Source organism: Phasianus colchicus, chromosome 3, assembly GCF_987193195.1.
Source record: "Phasianus colchicus chromosome 3, bPhaCol1.hap1.1, whole genome shotgun sequence".
In the NCBI taxonomy this organism is placed as follows: domain Eukaryota; kingdom Metazoa; phylum Chordata; class Aves; order Galliformes; family Phasianidae; genus Phasianus; species Phasianus colchicus.
The window spans coordinates 61578766-61599296 of NC_143438.1; the positions used below are offsets into that span (position 1 = coordinate 61578766).

The window sequence follows — 20531 nt, forward strand, 5'->3', positions numbered from 1 at the left end:
CACCAACACATGGGTCACGTTGTCAAGCAGCCTCAGGGTGCAGATCACTCTACGGACCAGTCTCAGGGTGCGTGACCTGGGCTTAACATGAACTGAGAGATGCAGTTAGAGTGCATGCAGTGTGCCCCAGCCACAAGGGGCCAAGTTAGCCAGACCAAAGCAAAACCTTGCCAAATGCATTTAAGTCAAATACCTGGTCCTCAGCACCAGCTGATTCACTCCCATAAGCACGCTTACATAGCACTGCTTTCTAGTACAGACATATAGGAATGGTTAAACTTATAATGTATAAACCTAAAGGCATGGTTATTTTGACCCAGTGTGCTATATTTATCATAGGTGCTTGCTTTGGTTTAAACTTAACCAGATGTCTTACTTTAAACTTAGCAATTGTAGTATAACAATTGGGAACATTTCCTTTCCTGCAGAACAGCTCCTTATGATGGTGTGGGTGCATAACCTACACAAGTGCTTGTGGAAATCTTTTGTTCACCCAAACTCACGTCAATAGCATTTTAGCTACAAGTCTTCTTTTTTCTGGTGAGTGGTTTCCTCTTCAGACTTCTGTCATAACTGAGGTAACTCCTAATTTGTCATTAACTACTCAGTAAATGTATTTCCAAAAAAATAAGTCAATTCATTTAGCTTCCAGAAGGTACATATACTTTTAATACTTACGTGCTGTGTCTTTTTTTTTTTTTCTTTAGAGTCAGTGAAAGCATGGAAAAACTCTCTCAGGAATTTCTAATCAATTGAATGCCAATTTCAAAATCCAAAAAGGCAGAGACCTTTGTTTTTACCAGGCCTACTTGACAGATGCTTTCTGTCTGCAGGGGCACTGTGTTACACAAGTGTTGAGATCAGTGCTATTGAAGTGGCTACATGCTTAAATGTGTTAAATAAGCTTTTTCAATTCCACATTCTGTGAAATACTACAATTTTAAGCAAGTGCCAATGAATCTGAAGCACTTCTTTTATAAACTTCTCCATAAAATACTGTAATGATCTAGCTATGCATTAGTGTGGCTTTCTAAAGGTCTTTTGCAAAAACATAAATTCTGTTCTTACAGATTTTAGAATCTCATGCCGTTAGCCTCAATTTCAAAATTAAGTGCTTTAAAAGTTTAACTGCTGATTCTGATGCTTATGGCTTCTTTCCTCTTCAGTATTCATGTTTAGTTATTTCTGTGTAACACGTTAACGTCAGCCTTAAATTAGGAAGTGCTCTGGCTGAGCCAAAAGTGATAGATTTTATAAAGTGATTTGATAGATTTTAGAGGCTCTTTATATGCTTCAAGGTTTGCATTTCACATTTATTCTGAAGGTCAATTGTCAGGAGAATGAACTGTGTAACGCAGAGGCTGTCAGTTCAGCAGATAAAGTGAGCAGATGCCTAATTCCCTAGGTAGATGATTATTGGGTGCTATTTGTCCACAGGGAGCCTGTTAATCTGCTGGAGGTTGATAGAGTTTGCAGCAGCACTGAGTGCCATTACTGGTGTGGTGTTATTACTCTTCTAAATGACCATTCTATCACATGATCCTGTACCAGATAAGTACAGTATATTACAGAAATGCACCAGATCCGTGCCTGTTTTAAAGAGCAGAGCATGGTGGTTGCTCGCTTGCCATTAACCTCGCTGTCAGTTTGGATTCCTGAAGCTGTACGTCTCCTTACTCCTTTCACACTTAATGAACAACACTTAAACCTTGCCTTTGGGTATCTAAAGAGCTGAGTAGCTGCTGACTTCCCTCGTTCCACTGTTGTTTACAATGAAATTAAGGGAAATTCTGTTTCCGTGGGACCTGTTTTATTCCCCTTCCTTTTTATACCAATATTATAGATTAAACTATTTTAATTATTTTAAAACCAGGTTAATATCATACATAGAAATTGAAGAGTACAATTTTTTTTATATTAGTTTGGGAAAGATTCAATCCATGTAGCCCACCACTGGTCTAAGGATTGTGTGCAGCAATGCTTTCTAAATGAACACTAAATTGGAAGAGGAGTGAAAGCATCGTTATCACAGGAGCAGTGAGAGAACTGCAGAAGTTAGAGGCAGGGGACTGGCCTCAGCAGAAACAGAGTTGAAGAAGAAGGAAATGGAAATTTAGACACGAAGGCACTAACAGACAAAGGGACTGGCATGAAGAGGGAAGGTTTTTTATTCTGACATCAACCAACTTCAGCCTATAAAAGTTAGAAGGTGTTTGTATGAAAACAATGGACTGTCACTCAGCGTAACAAATTGGCACTGAATCATCTCCTGGGTGACAAGAGAAGTCAGTGACACCTGTGATGAACAGTGCCCAGGGCCAGAGACAGAACCGACTGCAATCTCCTGCCCTGCTGCTTTCTGCTCTTCCTAAGTGCTGACTCCAGTCTCTGCAGTCTGAGGGAAGTTTAAAAAACTCATGAGCAAAGGAAAATAAAAGTAGCAGGCTTTCTATTTATCTACTAGTTTTGAGCACATAGGTTCACAAAGGAGACCCGATTTCCATCTAAGCAGAAAAAAAAAAGCAGTAATTCTGAAGATCAATATGAATAGTTTTGCTCCATGGGTCCTGAAGGCCTCACAATAGAATGCACTTGAGCATTCAACAGAGCAGCTATGTTTTATACATGCCCAAAGTGTCAGAGGTAGGGGCAGAAATACTAGGATGCTGAAACACACACACAGTAGGAATGGATGAAGACTGAACTATCTTGATCCCTCTATTCCCTAGCTCACTTCAGTTGGAAAGTAACTTCTTTGCAGTTTTATGCTTTTTGTTAGGGTTTAACATCCAAGAAATAACATGAGAATTATTTTCCTCCTTAAAAACTTATTAAGTAAGTCTTTCACTTACTACTAAAGCAATAAGGAGCTTCTTTGCAGAATACCTTAAATCAAGATACATGTAAAAAGGGCTATTTACAATCTGTATTTCAGATGACATTCCCAGTCTGATCCTAGACCTCATTTTTATCACTGGCAAACAGAATTCCCCCAGATGAATTCCTCCAGTAACAAAATTCCGTATTCAAGGTCAACATCAAACTAAAAACAAGTATATGAAGTTCAGATTCAATTTAGTAAAGTAAGTGACTGTCAAGTTTCTGACCAGTCAGTGGATGATGGTTTTGTACAGATGGGAAATGTAATTATTTCTTTTGAATGTCTGCATGTGTAAGAGCTTTGGGTGATGCCCAGGAATATTCAGGATCATAATTCTTGTCACACTGTAAATTTGTACCAGCCCTTAGAAGAGCAATGAAAAGTGTACACTTGGAGGCTTAGAAGAGCAATGCTCTAAGCTCTAAATATTACGACTGATCATGAAGTTCTACCTTTGTGGAGGTCGTCCCAAGTGAGAGAATAGAGAGGAATAAACCTACACATTAAATGTTAATGCTACCACAACCAGGAACACATGGCAGTCCAGACAGCCCATCACCAGCTAAAGCATGTGGCAAATTCAAAGGCCTAATTTAAAGCTGGCAATATAAACGTCTGTGTAGGCTTCCAGAGAACCAGATGTCTCATGCCTGGAAGAGTCCTTTTACTAACTTTGCTTATGGGCCCTGTAATTGATATCCCAAAAGGGCAGCATAAAATGTTCATAATCCAATGTGAGGTACTGTGGTCACTGGCATATCTAAGAGCTCTTTTATTATTTTTTATTTAAACAAAAGTTGGAAAATCTTTCTTACCAACTTAAGAGGAAAAAATATCCTTTTAAATAGTTCATCTTATTACTTCAAGTAGTACTTTGGACTTCCATGGGCTCAGAATCTGATACCAATATAACCTAATTTATGGATAAATGTTTGTAAGACAGAATACGGAGGTTTTAATTTAATTTGATAAAGTCAGTTTATGGATAGATAATATAAATATTTGTGTAGAAATGTGGAGTATGGTTGGGGAATGCATTACAGCTTCCTTCACTTTGAAGAACTTTTTAATTTTTTGAAAAAACAGCTTGCTTACTGTCGTCTATCCAAAAGCTGAACTTGCTGAGCCAGGCTACCCCAGACTTACACAGTTTTCTTAATCTGATTTTATGGCTGATTCTTTCCCGAGCAACCCAATAGGTAAATCAAGAATCAAAAAGTAAGGTGGCAGTGGCATTTCATCAACAGCAACAACCAAATTATATGCTTGAAGAAAAGTTTTACTTGAAACTTTTATTTGAGTAGAGAATGAATGTACTATGGTTTGGGAGTCCTTTCTATTACCAAGAAAAGAAATGCAATCTATTTTTCATTAGCTCTCATAAACAAAAAATCCCAGAGTTTTATTAGATGGTAAGGTTTTTGTTTTCACCCAGGTAAAGCAAGGCTTAATGCTCTGAACTGAAATTTGTGAAAATGTCACCTACTTGACTGCTAATCACTTTTCCTTCAAATTAAGAAACATTCATTTTTGGCTAGGACCTAGTTTTATTACTGTAACTCCATCAAAACTGTTCTGCAGCACCTTGGCTATCCTCCTAAAATTCTAACTGGCAAAGCAGCAATTCTTGTCTTTGCAGCTCAAATTCAGTTCTTGTTTTTGTGGTTGGCTTGGAATATCCACTCCAAATGTGATGTGATAAAACATTTGGCTCCTCTTTCTGGAAAAGGCACAGAAGATGGTGAAGGGCTGCTTGGAAGGCTCACCCCACTGACAAAGTGTAACGTATCTCATTAAGCCATCAAGTACAAATCTTGATGCTGGAGTCCCGTGGCATCTCTGGTAACAATCAGATGTTACCAGCATTACTCTGACAGCTTACAGATGATTTCCTGAGACATGCCTTTACATTTGTTTATTGAATGCTGAAGAACATTTGCTGCACTGATTATTTGTTAAACATCAATCTGGCATCTAGTTTACCCAAACCAAAACCAACCACCCCAAACAAATGTTCTTCCTTAAGAATTAGTGTTATCTTCCTTAAGTGTTAAGTCCTGCACTGCTACTGAAATACCAAACTCTCCATCTGAGATTTTACATCATTCATTTTATTTAGATAGTTCACTGCTGTGTTCATAGAAAAAAATACTCCATGTAGCCAAAATTAAACTTATGAAGCATGGTGCAAACATTCTGCACAGCAGTGGGCAGACAGCAGATGCCTAGGGCATTTTGCAATTGTCCTGGGAGCATCACAGAATCACAGAATGGCCAGGGTTGGAAGGGACCTCAAGGATCATGACTCTCCAACTCCCCTGCCACATGCAGTGACACCAACCTCCACATTTAATACTAGACCAGGCTGCCCAGGGCCCCATCCAATCTGGCCTTGAACACCTCCAGGGACGGGGCATCCACAACCTCTCTGGGCAGCCTGTTCCAGCCTCACCATTCTCTCTGTAAAGAATGTCCCCTGATATCTAACCTAAATCTTCCCTCCCTCAACTTAAAACCATTTCCCCTTGTCCTGCAGTTATCTAGCCTTTCAAAGAGTTGAATCCCCTCCTGTTTGTAGGCTCCCTTTAGGTACTGAAAGGCTGCAATGAGGTCACCCCGCAGCCTTCTTTTCTCCGGGCTTTTCTCCCTCAGCCTTTCTTCATAGGGGAGGTTCTCCAGTCCCCTGATCATCTTTGTGGCCCTCCTCTGGACCCTCTCCAACAGCTCCCTGTCTTTCTTGTACTGGGGGCTCCAGACCTGGACACAGTACTCTGGATGGGGCCTCACAAGAGCAGAGGGGGACAATCACCTCCCTGTCCCTGCTGGCCACCCTTCTTCTGAGGGAGCCCAGGATACAACTTGCTTTTCAAGCTGCAAGAGCACACTGCTGGCTCACATTGAGCTTTTCATCCATCAAGACCCCCAGGTCCTTCTCTGCAGGGCTGTACAGTTTCTAAATCAGCTCAGATTTATTACTGTAATTTTCATCAGATACCTGATACAGTAAACGTTTCTAAAGATTTTATAGTTTTTATCTAGCAAAGATGGATTGTTTAGTCTACCTTACTGAATGACATCATGCTGTTTATAGTTTCTGTATGAAAGATGGTTACCTTTGTGCATGTCGCTTTGACCTAACAGGTTTGAAGGTATAGTTAATACCTTCCCCATTTCAGAAATTTTATGCATAAATGTGTGTGAACGTATAAAAACACACAATTTTTAATGAGAAAGGACACTGCTATCAACTTAATTTAAGATATGAGTTACCTCAGACTGAAATGGAGTGGGATGGATAGTGTCTTTTTAGACCTACTACTTACGACTTCCTGCTTACTTCCCTCTTAATTGATCACAAATTTAAACTCTCAGAAACTTACTAAAAACAAACAAGCAAGAGCATCCAAAGAAAACAGGAGAAAAGTATATTCAGTTCTGATGGTGTCAGGAGAGTCTTGCACTCACACAACTACTCAGCCTTGCTCACTGCAATTCAGCACCTCAAGAAATAGAGCTTTATCTGCTGGTACTTAATGGTAAGTATCAGTTAATTTCATAAATGCATTTGAGGTTCTTTCTTGCTATTATAATTCACAAAAAAATAATGAAATGCTAAGGAAAATTGCTAGCTGCTTAAACTCCACGCTTACAAGCAATTTTGTGCAGTGCTTGTTGCCTTCTGTCGAACAGAAAATTGAAAGCATTCATAATAAGAAAAGTTTGTTAAGTTTACTTGCGTCAGTATGATGCTATTTATCATCCTGGCTGGATCCACTGTCCAAAAGAGCTGTGTTAGAGCTGAAACTACTGCTACTTGATTAGACAGGAAACACAAAACCGCTGAGACCTGGAGTTACCTGCTGAACCAGCATGTGGTGAAATGCCAGTCCCTGCCAAAAGCTGTTCTGCAGGCCGTTTGCAACGATGTATGAGAACAGTGAAGTAAAGGAAGGGGAATAAGAACAGAGACAGGTAGGAGGGAGAGGAGCTGGCTTTAACACAGCAGGGTGTAATCGCATCTCGGCACCTGCACAGCCAGCAAAAGGAAAGGTCCTTTGAAAATGACAACTGAGAAACTCAGTGTATAGGCCTTCTGTGAAATAACATTCAATATCATGTGAATAGCATTTGATGCCAAATGCTATATCCATCAGGGAGCTGTTACTTGCCAAGATTTGTTCCTCAAGCAGCATTTTCACTGAAGTCTGCTTCTGCTGCTGTAACACCCAGCAAATCTATCAAAGCGAGACTCTAATGTTCCCCATCTGAAATACCAGAGAGAGAAGAAGGAAAGAGGGAAAGATTCTGCTGGTCTATGTAATTCTGTTGAGGTTTTTTTTTTCTTGTGAACATGACAAAATAGGATTTAGCTCGATTTGACTGAAATGCACAATAAAGTTGAGATGAAATTTTGCATGAAGAACCATAACGTACTAAGAACATTTTAGAACTTGTGATGAATACTGAACACTAGCCTCAGTATTCTGTCCTAGAAGAGGACAAAGGAGGGCTGCTGTGTTATGCCCAGAGGAGTAGGATTTAGCAAAATATAAACTAAACTATTTTGGGGGGGTGAAATAAACACAGACAGTGTATGCCCACCAAACACTAACATTAGAATCTAGATACACAGCTGTGTTTAGTTTTGCTGTTAGTAATTAAAAGAAAAAATCCAGCTAAAATCACATTCTGTGCTTTCATGTGAATATACATTTACAATTTGTGTCGCTTTTTTTTACTTTGTATACTGAGATAAATTCGTGAAATGAATTAATTTCCATTCAGAATTATTTCACTGTATAAAGCTGTGATGTGGAACATATGTGCAAACTGATCTAGCCCTGATGTGTTGTATGAAGTAACACCACGCAAATACAGAACTGTATAAAACTATGAAATTGTTGGCTCTATTTTTCTGCAGCTTCTTTCTTCTTGTATGTTTGCCTTGTTATACTTTTGCCCCCAACTATCCTCACATAAGTTTTCATGGGAAATGGAGTTGTATGCTACATGCTATGGATAAGCTTCCAAAAGCTTACACTATGCAAGAAAGAGTACAACACATGAGGCAATACTTCGCGTTTATATCAGAATTTTGTGTTTTCCTTCTGAAATGAAGTATACGCCTTTTTATTGTATCACCATTTTTCTTTTGTAAAGTAGATAGTGGAGTGACCTAACACATACATCAAGACATGCATCCAACAGGCAATGTTTCCTTTAGCTAGTCCCTACCATAAGATAAGACAACTCCTGACATTTTTTTCTTCCATCACACATGCTTTTACACTCCCCCTTCCCTGCATCACGTGAATAATAACCAAGTTTAAGACAACAAAACCCCACAGCCTATGGGAACACAAGTCTTGAAAGCAGTGAAGCATGGTTGGTGTTCTTACGTTTGAAGCAGACTTGCTTTATGAGTAAGATTTCACTGCTAAGAGCTAGCATCTGACTGTTCCTCAATGGATTCCAGCCTTCCTCTATCATTACTTCATGGTACGACATCTGGTATTTTATAGCCACGGAGTGTAAAAATAAATACTGGGTGTGTAATTTGATAACTTTAAAAATATTACCTTAAACTCACCCATTTATTTATTCTTGTAAGAAGCAATGTTCTTTATACAATGACTAATTTAAGAAATCCTTCTTTGTTTGCCTGAGGTTTGTGTTGTTTTTTTCTTCTGAAAACGTAATATTTTCCAGTGGGGCAGATGGACTGTTGGTTGCCAAATACACCCTGATAATTATGTTTTCCATTGGCCGCTTTGAACCTGGTCCTCCTAGGTGAGATTTCTGTGTTTTCTTCTTGCACAAAGTCCTTGTGTGTGTGTGTTGTTTATGTATTTTAATAGAATGATTATTTAGCATTTTATTACCCAGCTATTAGCTGCTCCATCGTTATGATTGCATTTAATTAGCTTTAACAACACAACTGAAATCTGTTAGATCCTCTACAACTACAATAAACCTTTAAAATGTTGATTACCCTCAGGTAATCTCGCGTCACAATATATACTGCTAAAGATTAGGCTTCTCTTTACTCATACCTCCTAGTTTTCACTGAGCTGTTGCATACGAGAGGATGCTCTTTGTACCATTTGCTCTTCTCCCAAGTATAGCTGTGAAGCCTGCTGCCCCTTAACTGGCATGACTTGCTGCAGGCTCTGTGAGCAAACTCCTTCTAATTCAAAGACCACCCCTGCTACAGTTGCCACACAAAAAAGCCCACCAGCATTTTTTTTCAGCAGAGATAATGAACTCCGGATTAAAGAAAAACAACATGGAAAGATCAGATTTCATAGAGCACGGTGTGGATTAGTTGTCCTCTGTAATTCTTCACTCAGAGCTGTTTCACGGCACTCTCCTGCAAATTGGTAGGATAGTTCTGGCTGTAGGTCTCCTCACTTCTCGATTTCATTCAACAGAAGTAAAATATCAAGTTTTCTGGTCCCTTGTCTCTTTTTGCCCATGATTCCACAGGGAAGCTTGCATAGCACCTGGAGAGGATGCCCCTCATGAAGGGAGACATGAGGGCATCTCATCTTGGACACTAATCTCCCCTGACTCCTTACCTTGTAGGAAACTAGTTTTACTTCACTTTCTCATCATCTTTCATAGGCTTAAGCTATTTATATATTTATATAATTTGTCTTTCTCTTGCTTTGAGCTTCTTCCCGTCTGTGCTCTGGTCAGGCAGTGGCTGCCTTTGCTATCATAATTTGCATGTACCTTTTAGTCCATCGTTCATCAGATGGTGAAGAAGTTCCTACTATATTATGGAAAAGAGAGGACAGGTCCAACGAAGGTAGGATGGCCATGGGAAACAGAACACACAGGTGGGCTGCACAGAACTAGTATAGGGACTAAGTACTCATAAAAGAGGTCCTGGATCTCAAAGTGGAACACCGATGGTCCTAAAATCTCCAGCTCTGTGACACCCACTGATCTGTTTCTGAATTGCAAAAGCACTGGAACTCACCGGACACCTATTTCCTAGTTTATGTGTATTTCTGGCAGCTGGGGCTAGATGCAGGGCTTCAGAGACATGATTACCTCAGGTGACAAGGAGACAGAAAGAAATGCTGAAGCCCTTCGGCCCTTTCTCACCAAACCGGAGCCTGAGATACCCACATCAGTTTCCAGTCTGCCCACAACCACTTGGGATGACCAAATCAGAGCCTTTTTCAGGTGTCTGTCTGATGATGTTGACTCGGCAGTCTGATCTTGTGGGTGGTAACCGTATCCACGAAAGAGGGACTGAAATAAGGTGATTGTTAAGGTCCCTTCCAACCCAAGCCATTCTGTGATGATTTGGTGGTGTTTCTCTGAACAATATGTAGCCTAAGCTAAGATCTGCAGAGAAATCCTGGTTTCCTGCGCTTCCCACTACTCGTAGCTGCTGTGGTGGGAGAACCACAGCTCTCCCTCAGGATGACATGCAGAACAGAAACAACTCCTGCAGTAGTGTTCAAAATCTGCATAATAATTCAATATTTTGCTGAAGTTCTATGCTAGGCCTCAGAAAGTACAAAAAAAATCACAAGTTATTTTTATGCTGTTGGATAGTGAATATAAAAGCTTCTACCCTTTGTACCCCAGTGTTTTGATTTCCTTTTAAGCTTACTGACTAGACCACGATTTAAAAACTGCACTGAAACTGCTTTTACTTAAACAATAGAACGAGCTCAGCTGAGCAGACTGAAGGTGAAACCGTTCCATTTTTACAAGAAGGCAAATTACTTAGATTTTATGTTCCATTAACAAGATGTCCCATTTTTTTGTGTGTGTAGTCACTATCACAGGCAGATGGGGATCCAGTCTGCTGATAACAGAGCAGAATACAGACGTGTCCTTGTGCCACAGGATGTCCTTACGCTGTGTACTGCCGGCAAAGATGCTAGCTCATGCTGTTGCATCAGGAGGCTTATTAGCTGGGACTTGGCAGTATGCTTACATGGTGATTCTTGTTATTTGGTACAAATTTTGGGCAGAGTATGTTCTTGGCTGCCTGCTCTGTACAGCACAAGTGAACCTGAAGTTTATTTCCCCGCTGAAAGCTCACTGTGACAAAAATGCCAGAGCTCCTAATAAAAAATCCTTATTTAAATGTCTGCCTTGTTTTCTTGAGAAATACTTGCAGTTTGTCTAACACTAACCAGTTTAATGAATATAGAGGTTATTTTTCTGTGGACACTATTATGTCAGACTTGACTGTGACATAAAGAACATAGAGGTTAGGAAGGAATGATGAAGCCCCGTTGGTTCGAAATATTGTATGTGACTATGGCTAGTAAAAAGCTTTTTATAATTAGTTTTTGCACTTTTAAGAAGAAGCTTGTTTGAAAATAATCATCCCATTATACTCACTGTGAGCCTAAAACACTCACTTGGGATTGTTCCACTGACATCAGTGAAGAGATAAATGTCTGTCAGAATTGTTCTGGAAGCCACATTCTATTATCTTAAAACCATGGGGTTCTTGGAGTGCACACCTTGAATTAGCTGAGTTCAGAGGACCTTTTCCTGTGCATATGTTCAAAGGGAGTCTGAAGCTCTACAGCAGCCAGATCACAGACTGAAAAGCTGAGAGCTAGTCCAGGTAAAAATAAATAAATAAATACATAGGAAGAAAAATACTTTTTTGCTCTTTTTACTCTGGAATTTGGTCACTATTGGCAAAGGAGTGCCAGTGCCAGAACAGGGGCAGGGGCTGCACATCTGGAGCAGCAGAAGCATACTTGGTTTTTCTGGCAGCAACCTGCCCTCAGTGGGTGCAGGGGCTTGGCTGTGTCTTCGCCTTGCAGCCTTAGAGTAGCATCTGGTGATAATCTCAGTAGGAGCACAGTCGCATAAATCAAAGGGCACCAGTTTTTCATCAGGCCTGCTAAATTCATTTCTCACAGCTGTCCTCAAGACCTGTCTTTCTTTCAAGGTTCTATCCCATACTTGACTTTTCTAATCCAACATCTGAGTTCAAGGGATTAACCTGTTCATTTATTTCAGTAAAGTTAACACTTTCAGTGCCTTGGGAGAAAAAGAAGGAAATGGCCAAAATAATTTCATAATTTTATCATGTGTGCCATCTCTCAAAGCAAATACAAATAGAAAGTTTGTTATGTTGCCTTGTACTTAAAAACGTACCATCTTTCTGCTGCTTACCTGAGCCTTTCAGACCTGTAGGAATCACAAATCACTATTCAAAAATGCAGCGTTAAAGTAAAATAAAATAAAACAAGCATCTTTTTCTCTCTCTTCTCAAGTCCTCTGCTCTGCGCTGAACACACCAAGTGTTCTCTGCTGTTTCTCATATACACTGCCCTCCAGACCCTTCCCCACCTCTACAGCCCTCCTTCAGATGCTCTCCAATAGTAATATGTCTTTTTTGTACTGGGGTGCCCAAACCTGTACCCAGTGGTCGAGGCAAGGCTGCATTAGCACAGCATAGAGGGGAACAGTCCTATCTCTCAACCAGCTAGCAATGCCATGGCTAGCTAAGCAGTCTAGAGCATCTCCTCCTCAGCAAGTGCAGCTGTACGCACTGCCTGGTAACTATAATGTGCGTATTTTCTTTCAATACATGGACTCAGGAGTCTCGCTGTTCCCTGGAGAAGAGTGCCCTGCCAGGCCTTGCATCCCAGTGCACTCAGCCTGGCAGCACAGCTGTGAGCAGATGGAGTGGCTCTGTGCTCTCTGCCAGCCCCTGGGAGCAGCACCCAGCAGTGGGGCAGCCCTGCTCCTCCTCGGTCATGCACAGTGCCTTTCTGTTCCACAAAAAGCAATGAGGTCAGTGGCCTTCCTCTTCAATTGGCAGTCTTAGAAAGTCTTAGAAAGAAAGGAATATATTGTCTTCATCTGTTTGTTGCTCTGAATTTTAATTCGGAGTACTTTGGCTCACCTACCCTCAGGTGCCTGGCACAGAAGGCTGTTTCAGAGTTTTCACTGCTGATTCTTTCTTTACAATCTGTATCTCTTTACCATTCTGACCTGATATGCTGAGTACAAATCAGAGAGCAAAATCAATGCAGGTTTTGCTCTAACACCAATATCAAACTAGAACCACATCTTTTTACTCAATTGTGTGAACACAAATTTCATAAATCAGAATCAAAATGGAATGAAAAAAATTTAGGATTGGGATTAATTGTCTCCAGAAGTTTGTTGCCTATAGACCTGTTCTGGAAATTCAATACCAGCAAAAGTTCTGTAAAATTCTATGAGATTTGTCTGCAGTGGGGTTTTTTGAAAGAGTCTAATGTATAGCTAGCTATAAGTTCTCATTTTGCAATCAGACTTGCTTATCATTGTAAATGGAACAGAGAGCACAAAATTCACTGAAAAATTTCTGCATGAAAAATAATACTGATAGCATAAATATGTAAGCTAGTTGGGCAGGGGACAATAGTACCACAGTTTGTTTTATTTCTTTTGATGTAGAGGGTCAAACTGCAGGGAAATTCACCCTATCTCCTACTTACTGTTCATTCTGCCTGAACAGTAAAAATACTGAATGGTGAACTGTATTGCCTGTTTCCCATTTGTGCTGCTGTATGAATACTCATAGCAGGGTTTGCTTACAAACTGCTGAACAGACTCCCACTATATGGTCTCAATCTCAGCTTCTTTCTTGACTTTTGTGTGAATGTTATACTCACAGTGCATCTCCTTAAATAGTATGTTTTACAATGAAAGATGGAATACAATTTCTTTTATGCATTCAGAGGTAAAATTAAGGAGAAAACATAAGTGAAAGACAGTTCTGTGAAACAGAGATGATAGTTTACCTCCTGGAGATAGTGAGAAATGATTAATGATGGCCATTCCTCTTCAACTGCATAGAACAATAAACGTTTCCTATGGTGTTCTGACCATGTAAGGCTGTTTCAGATGTAAGGATCAAACTTTTACAGATTTTAGAATTTCAGGAGACCTTAAGCTCCTGTTTTTTGTGCAGTGTGGGAAACAGTCCTATATAACGTACTAAACTAGAGTTCCCTGCAAAGTTTTAGCAATGTATTCAAGAAAAGCAGCTTCCTGGCTTCACTTTTTCATATTTGTTCATTCCAGAACCTTGATTTTCCTTCTAGGATTGCAACTTAATTTCTCTCTCTTTCATGTAGGTAGATCACTTATCTTGGATTCCATTTTTTAATTAAAAAAAAAAAAAAAAGTTTGTACATTATTTTTGTTGTATCTGTGCCTGGCTAAGTGCTCTTGAAAGTCCTGTTTAAAACATTCCAGGCTAAGAATCGTTTTGAGAAGCCCACGAGTGTGTCCAGGAAGGTGAACACACAACAGTAGCAAATGGAAGGGAGTGGGTATGGTGTACAAGTGGAAGCACTGAGATTCATTGAAACTCGTACCAGAAGCTCCAAGGATTCAAAGTGAATGGTTTAGACTGAGGGAGTAGATGGTTTTGATACGTAAATACTCTTTTTTATAAGTATCTTTGTGTAAGTATCTCAAACTTATGCTTTTTTTTTTTTTTTCCCCCCAGAACACAACTGTTGGACTTTAACACAAGGTGAAACATGAATTTTCTTTGATAATATACTACATTCCGATTTGTAACTATATACTTTTAAAAATGAGGAAAGTGCGTTTACTGGAATTGGACTTACACTTCCCAAAGAATCATTCTTGCTAGAAGACCATAGGTTTCATCTAAAGTAGGAGACCTAGGAAAAGTTCTAAGCTCCCAAGTGTGGTTGTAAGCTTTGCCTATGTCCTCATTCTTTATGTCTTTTTTTTGCCCGTAGAATCACAGAGTCATAGAATCGTTTGAGTTGGAGGGGACCCTTAAAGGCCATCTAGTACAAATCCCCTGCAATGAACAGAGGCACCTACAACTACATCAGGTTGCTCAGAGCCCCATCCAGCCTGACCTTGAATGTCTCCAGGTACGGAGCACTCACCGCCTATCTGGGCAACCTATGCCCAGTGCCTCACCACCCCTACTGTAAAAATCTTCTTCCTTAAATTCATTCTAAATCTCATCTCTTAGTTTGTAACCATTTCCCCCTGTCCTATCACAACAGGCCCTGTTAAAGAGTCTGTCCCCTTCTATCTTACAGTCCCCATTTAGATACTGAAAGGTCCCCCTGGAGCCTTCTCTTCTCCAGGCTGAACAGCTTCAGTTCTTTCATCCTGTTCTCGCGGGGAGGTGTTCCATCCCTTAGATCACTTTTGTGGCCATGTTCTGATTCTTTATGGCTTCTCTTATCCCTCAGGCTTCCTGTTCCTCTTCTCTACATGTGACAGGAGTCACAACATTATCCAGCAAAGTCCTGATCTGGACAAGTATGGGACCAGGTTCACATGGACACACAAACCTGGAGATCAGTTTAAATACAACCATAATGAGCTGGGAGCCTCCACTTTGCCTGGGTAATGTGGCTGTGAACTGTTGTTCTAATCAGTTTAAAAAAAAAGAAGAGGGAAAAAGGGTAAGAAAGAGCAACTGAAACACTTCATATTTCTTGTTTATAATAAGTAGGGTAGGGAGGCTGTAAAAGGTGGTTTTAAAATGCCTGGTCTTAAAGGAAAAAAAAAAGAATAAAACCTTGGCAGTATTCTTTTTTTCCTCTAGGAGAACATAAATGATGATGTGCTGGGGGAATATCAGGTGATGAGAAAACAGAAAAACTAAAGTTGTGGTTGTGGGGCAAGAATGGATATAGAGCCTGAGTTTTCATGGATTTCACTGATCTGGACTCTTTTTAGCAATTGCAAGTGTTTTTATTACCAAATTATTAGTTACCTGATAAGAGGATACGTAAAATTGTTTATGCATGATACTGAAGTGTTCATAGCTTTTCACCTTTTAGAAGGACCCTGACATCATTTGGTAAAGTGGTATGTGTGAATTTCAGCCAAAAGAATACAGTTAACTTCAATACAATGCTGCTGGTGTGCTTTCCAAATGCTTTTTTTGCCAGTTGTGTGTATGACATTTGACTTTGACTTGGAAGTAGGAAAGGAGACCAAAGTAGAAGAGGGAAAGAACATTTATTACACAGCTAAGCAGAACTTTTATTTTTTAAAATATTTGGAAAAAATTTTGCAGAAGGGAACAGCAGAGGAGGAGTTCCTTTCCACTTCTCAATTCCCTCAGCAACAGGTTTTCATCACACTCCCATGTGTTTATTCCATGAGACAGAAAAATTGCTAGCTATTGTGTGTAAGGTACTGTGAGATCAGAGACACTTAGCTATGGTATGCTGGGATATTAATGGGCATTAAAATATTTGAAATTTGCTGAAGCACAGATCTGAGAGCATTATCTGCATGACCAGTTGGTTTATGCAGTTCTTGGGATGTGATGTTCCAATAGTTGCAGCATGCTACATACTGGCTTACAGAACATACTGTTATTCTTTTCTGTTTTTTAGCCACCTCAAACTCACTTCCAGATTTTCTTAGACAGTTGTTACATGATAAGAATGCATCATAGTCTTTACCTGACCAAAAGAATTGGCAGTATCTACTGCATTGCAACACATATAAGCCTAACATTTTGGAGGAGTTAACATCTCAATATAATATTTAAAATAACCCAAAAATCTCCAGTCAAAACCTAAGAGAGGAACTGGCCAATTTTTTTTTTTTTTTTCAGCCTTTACCTGCATTTGGTTATTGTAAGTGAGATGACTCATACTTCTGAATAAACAGAAACAAAAGGCATATGCCCAGCCACCACCTATTGGGTGACAGGAGATGAGCTGGAGTGAAAGGAATGTAGTAGTGAATTCTAAAAACAAATGAGAAAGGTGCCTTTTCCCATAAGAAATCTTGACTTTTTTAATGGAAAACCATCTCTTTCATAGAATACCTAAGAGCTGGAAGATTGTTGTATTTAGTACTAAACAAATGAATAAATAAATAAAAATATGTCTGCTTCAGTAACCTGCTCTTCTTAATTGTTAGAAGTCCCAAAGAAGAGTAGCAACAAAGCAGAAGTGTATGATATTACCAGTAAGTACTCTTCCAGTGCACAATCATTGATCTCCTGGCCTGAATGTCATTTCAGGGGTACCCTGCATAACTCAGCAGATCTTTTTTCCATGGATTTGTCAAACTCTCTCAAATCCTTGTAAACATTTCACATCCTTCAGCAGAGAGTTCCACAAGTCTCACCTTAGTGGGGTAAAGAAACTTATTTTCAACCTGACTCTTACTAGACTCATTTTATGCCTCCAACTTTTTTTAACTTTTAGACACAGGGAACCACTAACCACTGGTTCAGCAGGAGGTTCATCACCTCCATGTGACTTGTAGGCATCTGTCATTCCCTAAACTGTTTCTATTGGAAACCAACGAGTCCTGGTTTACTCAGAAAACATGCATTTACCTTTAGGAAGGCAAATACATTTGTGCTTCAGTCTTTGCAAGAGCTCACTGGGCATGAGAGCTCCTGCCTCACTTACTGCTCTTTTCTGTGACTTTTCAACTATTTGTTGGCTTCCCAAAGGTATCTGGAATGTATTTGCTCAAAGATGTGTCCATATGGCATACCTGGCTTGCTCTGAACAGAGTTTGGAGGAGTTAGGCTGGAGAAACACATGGAATATCAATCGTCTTAAGGTCAGAGCTCTCAGCTAAATTACTACAATGCTCTGTGCCTCCTAGTGCTGCTCTGGGTTTATGAGAAGTGTTTTCCATTAACTTTTTTGTTCTTTTCTTCCATACTTTTGCCCTAATTATAGTTGTGACTTCCTCCTATACGGTACAGCTTCTGACACAAAATTCCTTAGCACAGAAAGAATTCAGATGATTGGGGCACTCTAATGATGAACATTAGACAACTATGTTTATCTCCTGTCTTTCTTGAAATGAACCTACAAATCCATTTTTCCTTTTGAGTGATGACCAGGCTCAGTAGCGATGGCTCTTTACAGTCATGCTACTGTTGAGCTCACTGCTCAACTGTTTATATTCATGGAGGAAACTGAACTGTTGCATACACAGAGGAAATGAAGCAATTCTGCCCAAGGTCCTGAGCTCATGACAGAAGCCTCTGAAGGACAAGATATCTGAAATTCTAAATTAATGCTCATCCCGATTCATGCTGATTTTTCTTCATTTTTATTGACACAGAGAATGCCAGAATGGTAGACATTGAGAAGATCAGTAAAGTTGTATCAGGCTATTTTTTCCAATTTGTTTGGCACATGTGCTACATTCTGTTCTGGTTACAAATGGGACCACATAATCAACAAGACTTGTAAATACATCTCAGCTCCTTACTACAACCGCCTATTGACCAAGAGTTTTTATAATGAACTCTGGTCTTTTATTCCCAGGAGTGATTTTTGTTGTGCTTTTCCAAATTCTGGAAACTGATGGGAAGTCTTATCTTTCTCTGCAAGACTCTTTGTGAAGGCTACAAAAACAGGGATAACAGAATCATAGAATCATAGAATCATAGAATCATAGAATGACCTGGGTTGAAAAGGACCACAATGATCATCTAGTTTCAACCCCCCTGCTATGTGCAGGGTTGCCAACCACCAGACCAGGCTGCCCAGAGCCACATCCAGCCTGGCCTTGAATGCCTCCAGGGATGGGGCATCCACAACCTCCTTGGGCAACCTGTTCCAGTGCATCACCACCTCTGTGTGAAAAACTTCCTCCTAATATCTAACCTAAACCTCCCCTGTCTCAGTTTAAAACCATCTTCCCTTGTCCTATCACTATCCAAAGTGATCAAGAGGGGATCAACAAGGAGAGTTTGTTGACATCACTCACACCATCCAGAGCTCATCAAACATTTGAACATGATTTTTAAAAAGTTAATATTCATGAATTGAATAGAAAAAATGATGACTCACGGAAATTTTCAGAGATACAGTACTTGAACTTATATGTATTTTTTTCCTCTTTTAACTGGCTAGATAATAAATAGCCAAAAACTCATTTAAACCTAGCAGGTACTAACTTATGTATTTTAACATCTCAGATATCCATCAATGGACAAAACATGTAACTAATATTCAGAAAAAAGTTATGTTCAGGACCTGTTTGTTATTCATCTCAATGTAATCTGCAAAAGAAATGAATAAAAACTTCAAAATAATAATAATTAAAAAAAGTGTGTCTTACTGAGCCTGTGACTCTTTAATGAGCTCCATAGATAAGAACATAGATGCTGCCGTACAGGACTTCTGACAGGACTCTGGCTTTGGAGAGGTGTTTCATTTTCTGTCCTGTTCCTTTCCAGCACTGCCAGGCAGGCTCCTGACTACAGGGTCAGATTTGGTTCCACACAGAGGTACATACTGGCACTGGAGAACCAAATGGAGATGGTGACAGCCATCAATGGCTCAACACTGCTGTGTGAAATAGGGACCTGGGGGGAATGACTTCATGTGGCATTAGCAAGTCCATGGAGCTCAAGTAATTTGTTTGCATCAAACTATGTTTTAGTAGTGGAATTCATGTGCCTTTAATTAAGTAAAAAGAATACAGCTCCTACTTCACAGCGATGTGTGCTTATCCCAAGGAATTTGCTCATCAGTTTGAAGGAGTTTTATACAGTATGTGGAGAGATGCCGTTGGCTTCTCATGGTCCTCAGCGTGGCTGTTCTTTTATCTCCATCATAAATCTCTGCAGGCACAATTTCATTAAATACTTGCTAAAAGGAACGTCTCTAAACCAGGTGGGAAACATGTAGACTTTGGATACACTAAAGCTGAGCGATGACATCACAGTTTTCATTGTACTCCTAAGTTCCATCTCTCTAACACAAACCTGAACTTTAAATGACAAAAATAAGCCACGTTTGAAGTACATGATGGAATCGCAGGAAGGTTAACCAAATTCCTGTGCTGCCTGGGCTTTTTATGGGTTAAACTTGAACGCACTTTAAAAAGTTCAGCTTCTTCAAAACACAGTTTTAAGTCCCACTAAGCACGTTCCCCAAAGGCGAATACAAACCTCCATTCGCTCCCGAGCACGCCGAAGCCCCTACAACTCTTTTTCCCCCTATAGAATGGCAGTTTCTGCCAGGACACAAACTTTTTTTTTGTCCGTCTTTCCCCGCAGCATCCTCACACGGATGCCTCACAGCACCTATCTCCGGCGCACGCCGCGCTCGACGGCACCGAGGAGCGGTCAGCTGGAGGGCGAGCCCTCGCCCGCGGGGTACTCGCCAGGTCGGCGGGACCGGACGGTGCGGTGCGGAGCGGAGCGGGACACTTACCCGGCGTAGCGGGGGCGGCGGGGCGGCAGCGCAGCCTGGAGGCAGAGCAGACAAAGGGGCAGGAGCGCGGCGGGGCGCGGGCTGAGCGGCATGGTGCGGGCAGCGCGCCCTCCCCGCCCGGCGGCCGCCGTTCCGCGCACACAAAGCCGGCGCGGAGGCGGGGGCCGGGGAGGAGCGGAGCGGGGCGGGCGGAGGTGTCGCCGCCGGTCGGCAGCCGGAGGAGGACGGCGGCGGGGCAGGGGGACGGGGCGGGGGCTGGGGGCGAGCGGGTGGCACGGCTCTGCCGGGGTGCCGCGGGGGGGGGCGGCGGCTACAGGTGCGCGGCGAGGAGCCCCGCCGTGCCCAGGGATGTGCCCGTGAGTTGGGCGTCGGGGGAAAGAGTGGGTGAGTGGAGAGGGACTCTTAGACATCGCCAAGGGAGGAGAAGGTGGGATGTCCAATGACAG

At 40.9% G+C, this 20531-nt stretch overlaps 1 protein-coding gene across 1 annotated transcript in view; it reads right to left on the reverse strand.

Moving 5' to 3' along the window:
* Nucleotides 1–20213, reverse strand: part of CPA6 (carboxypeptidase A6) — an 85919-nt gene extending 65706 nt beyond the window's left edge. Inside the window, exon 1 of the mRNA XM_090137679.1 lies at nucleotides 20086–20213. Coding sequence (XP_089993805.1) covers nucleotides 20086–20177 — 92 coding nt within the window. The 5' untranslated portion in view covers nucleotides 20178–20213. The remainder of the gene's footprint in view (nucleotides 1–20085) is intronic.
* Between the last annotated feature and the right edge of the window lie 318 nt (nucleotides 20214–20531).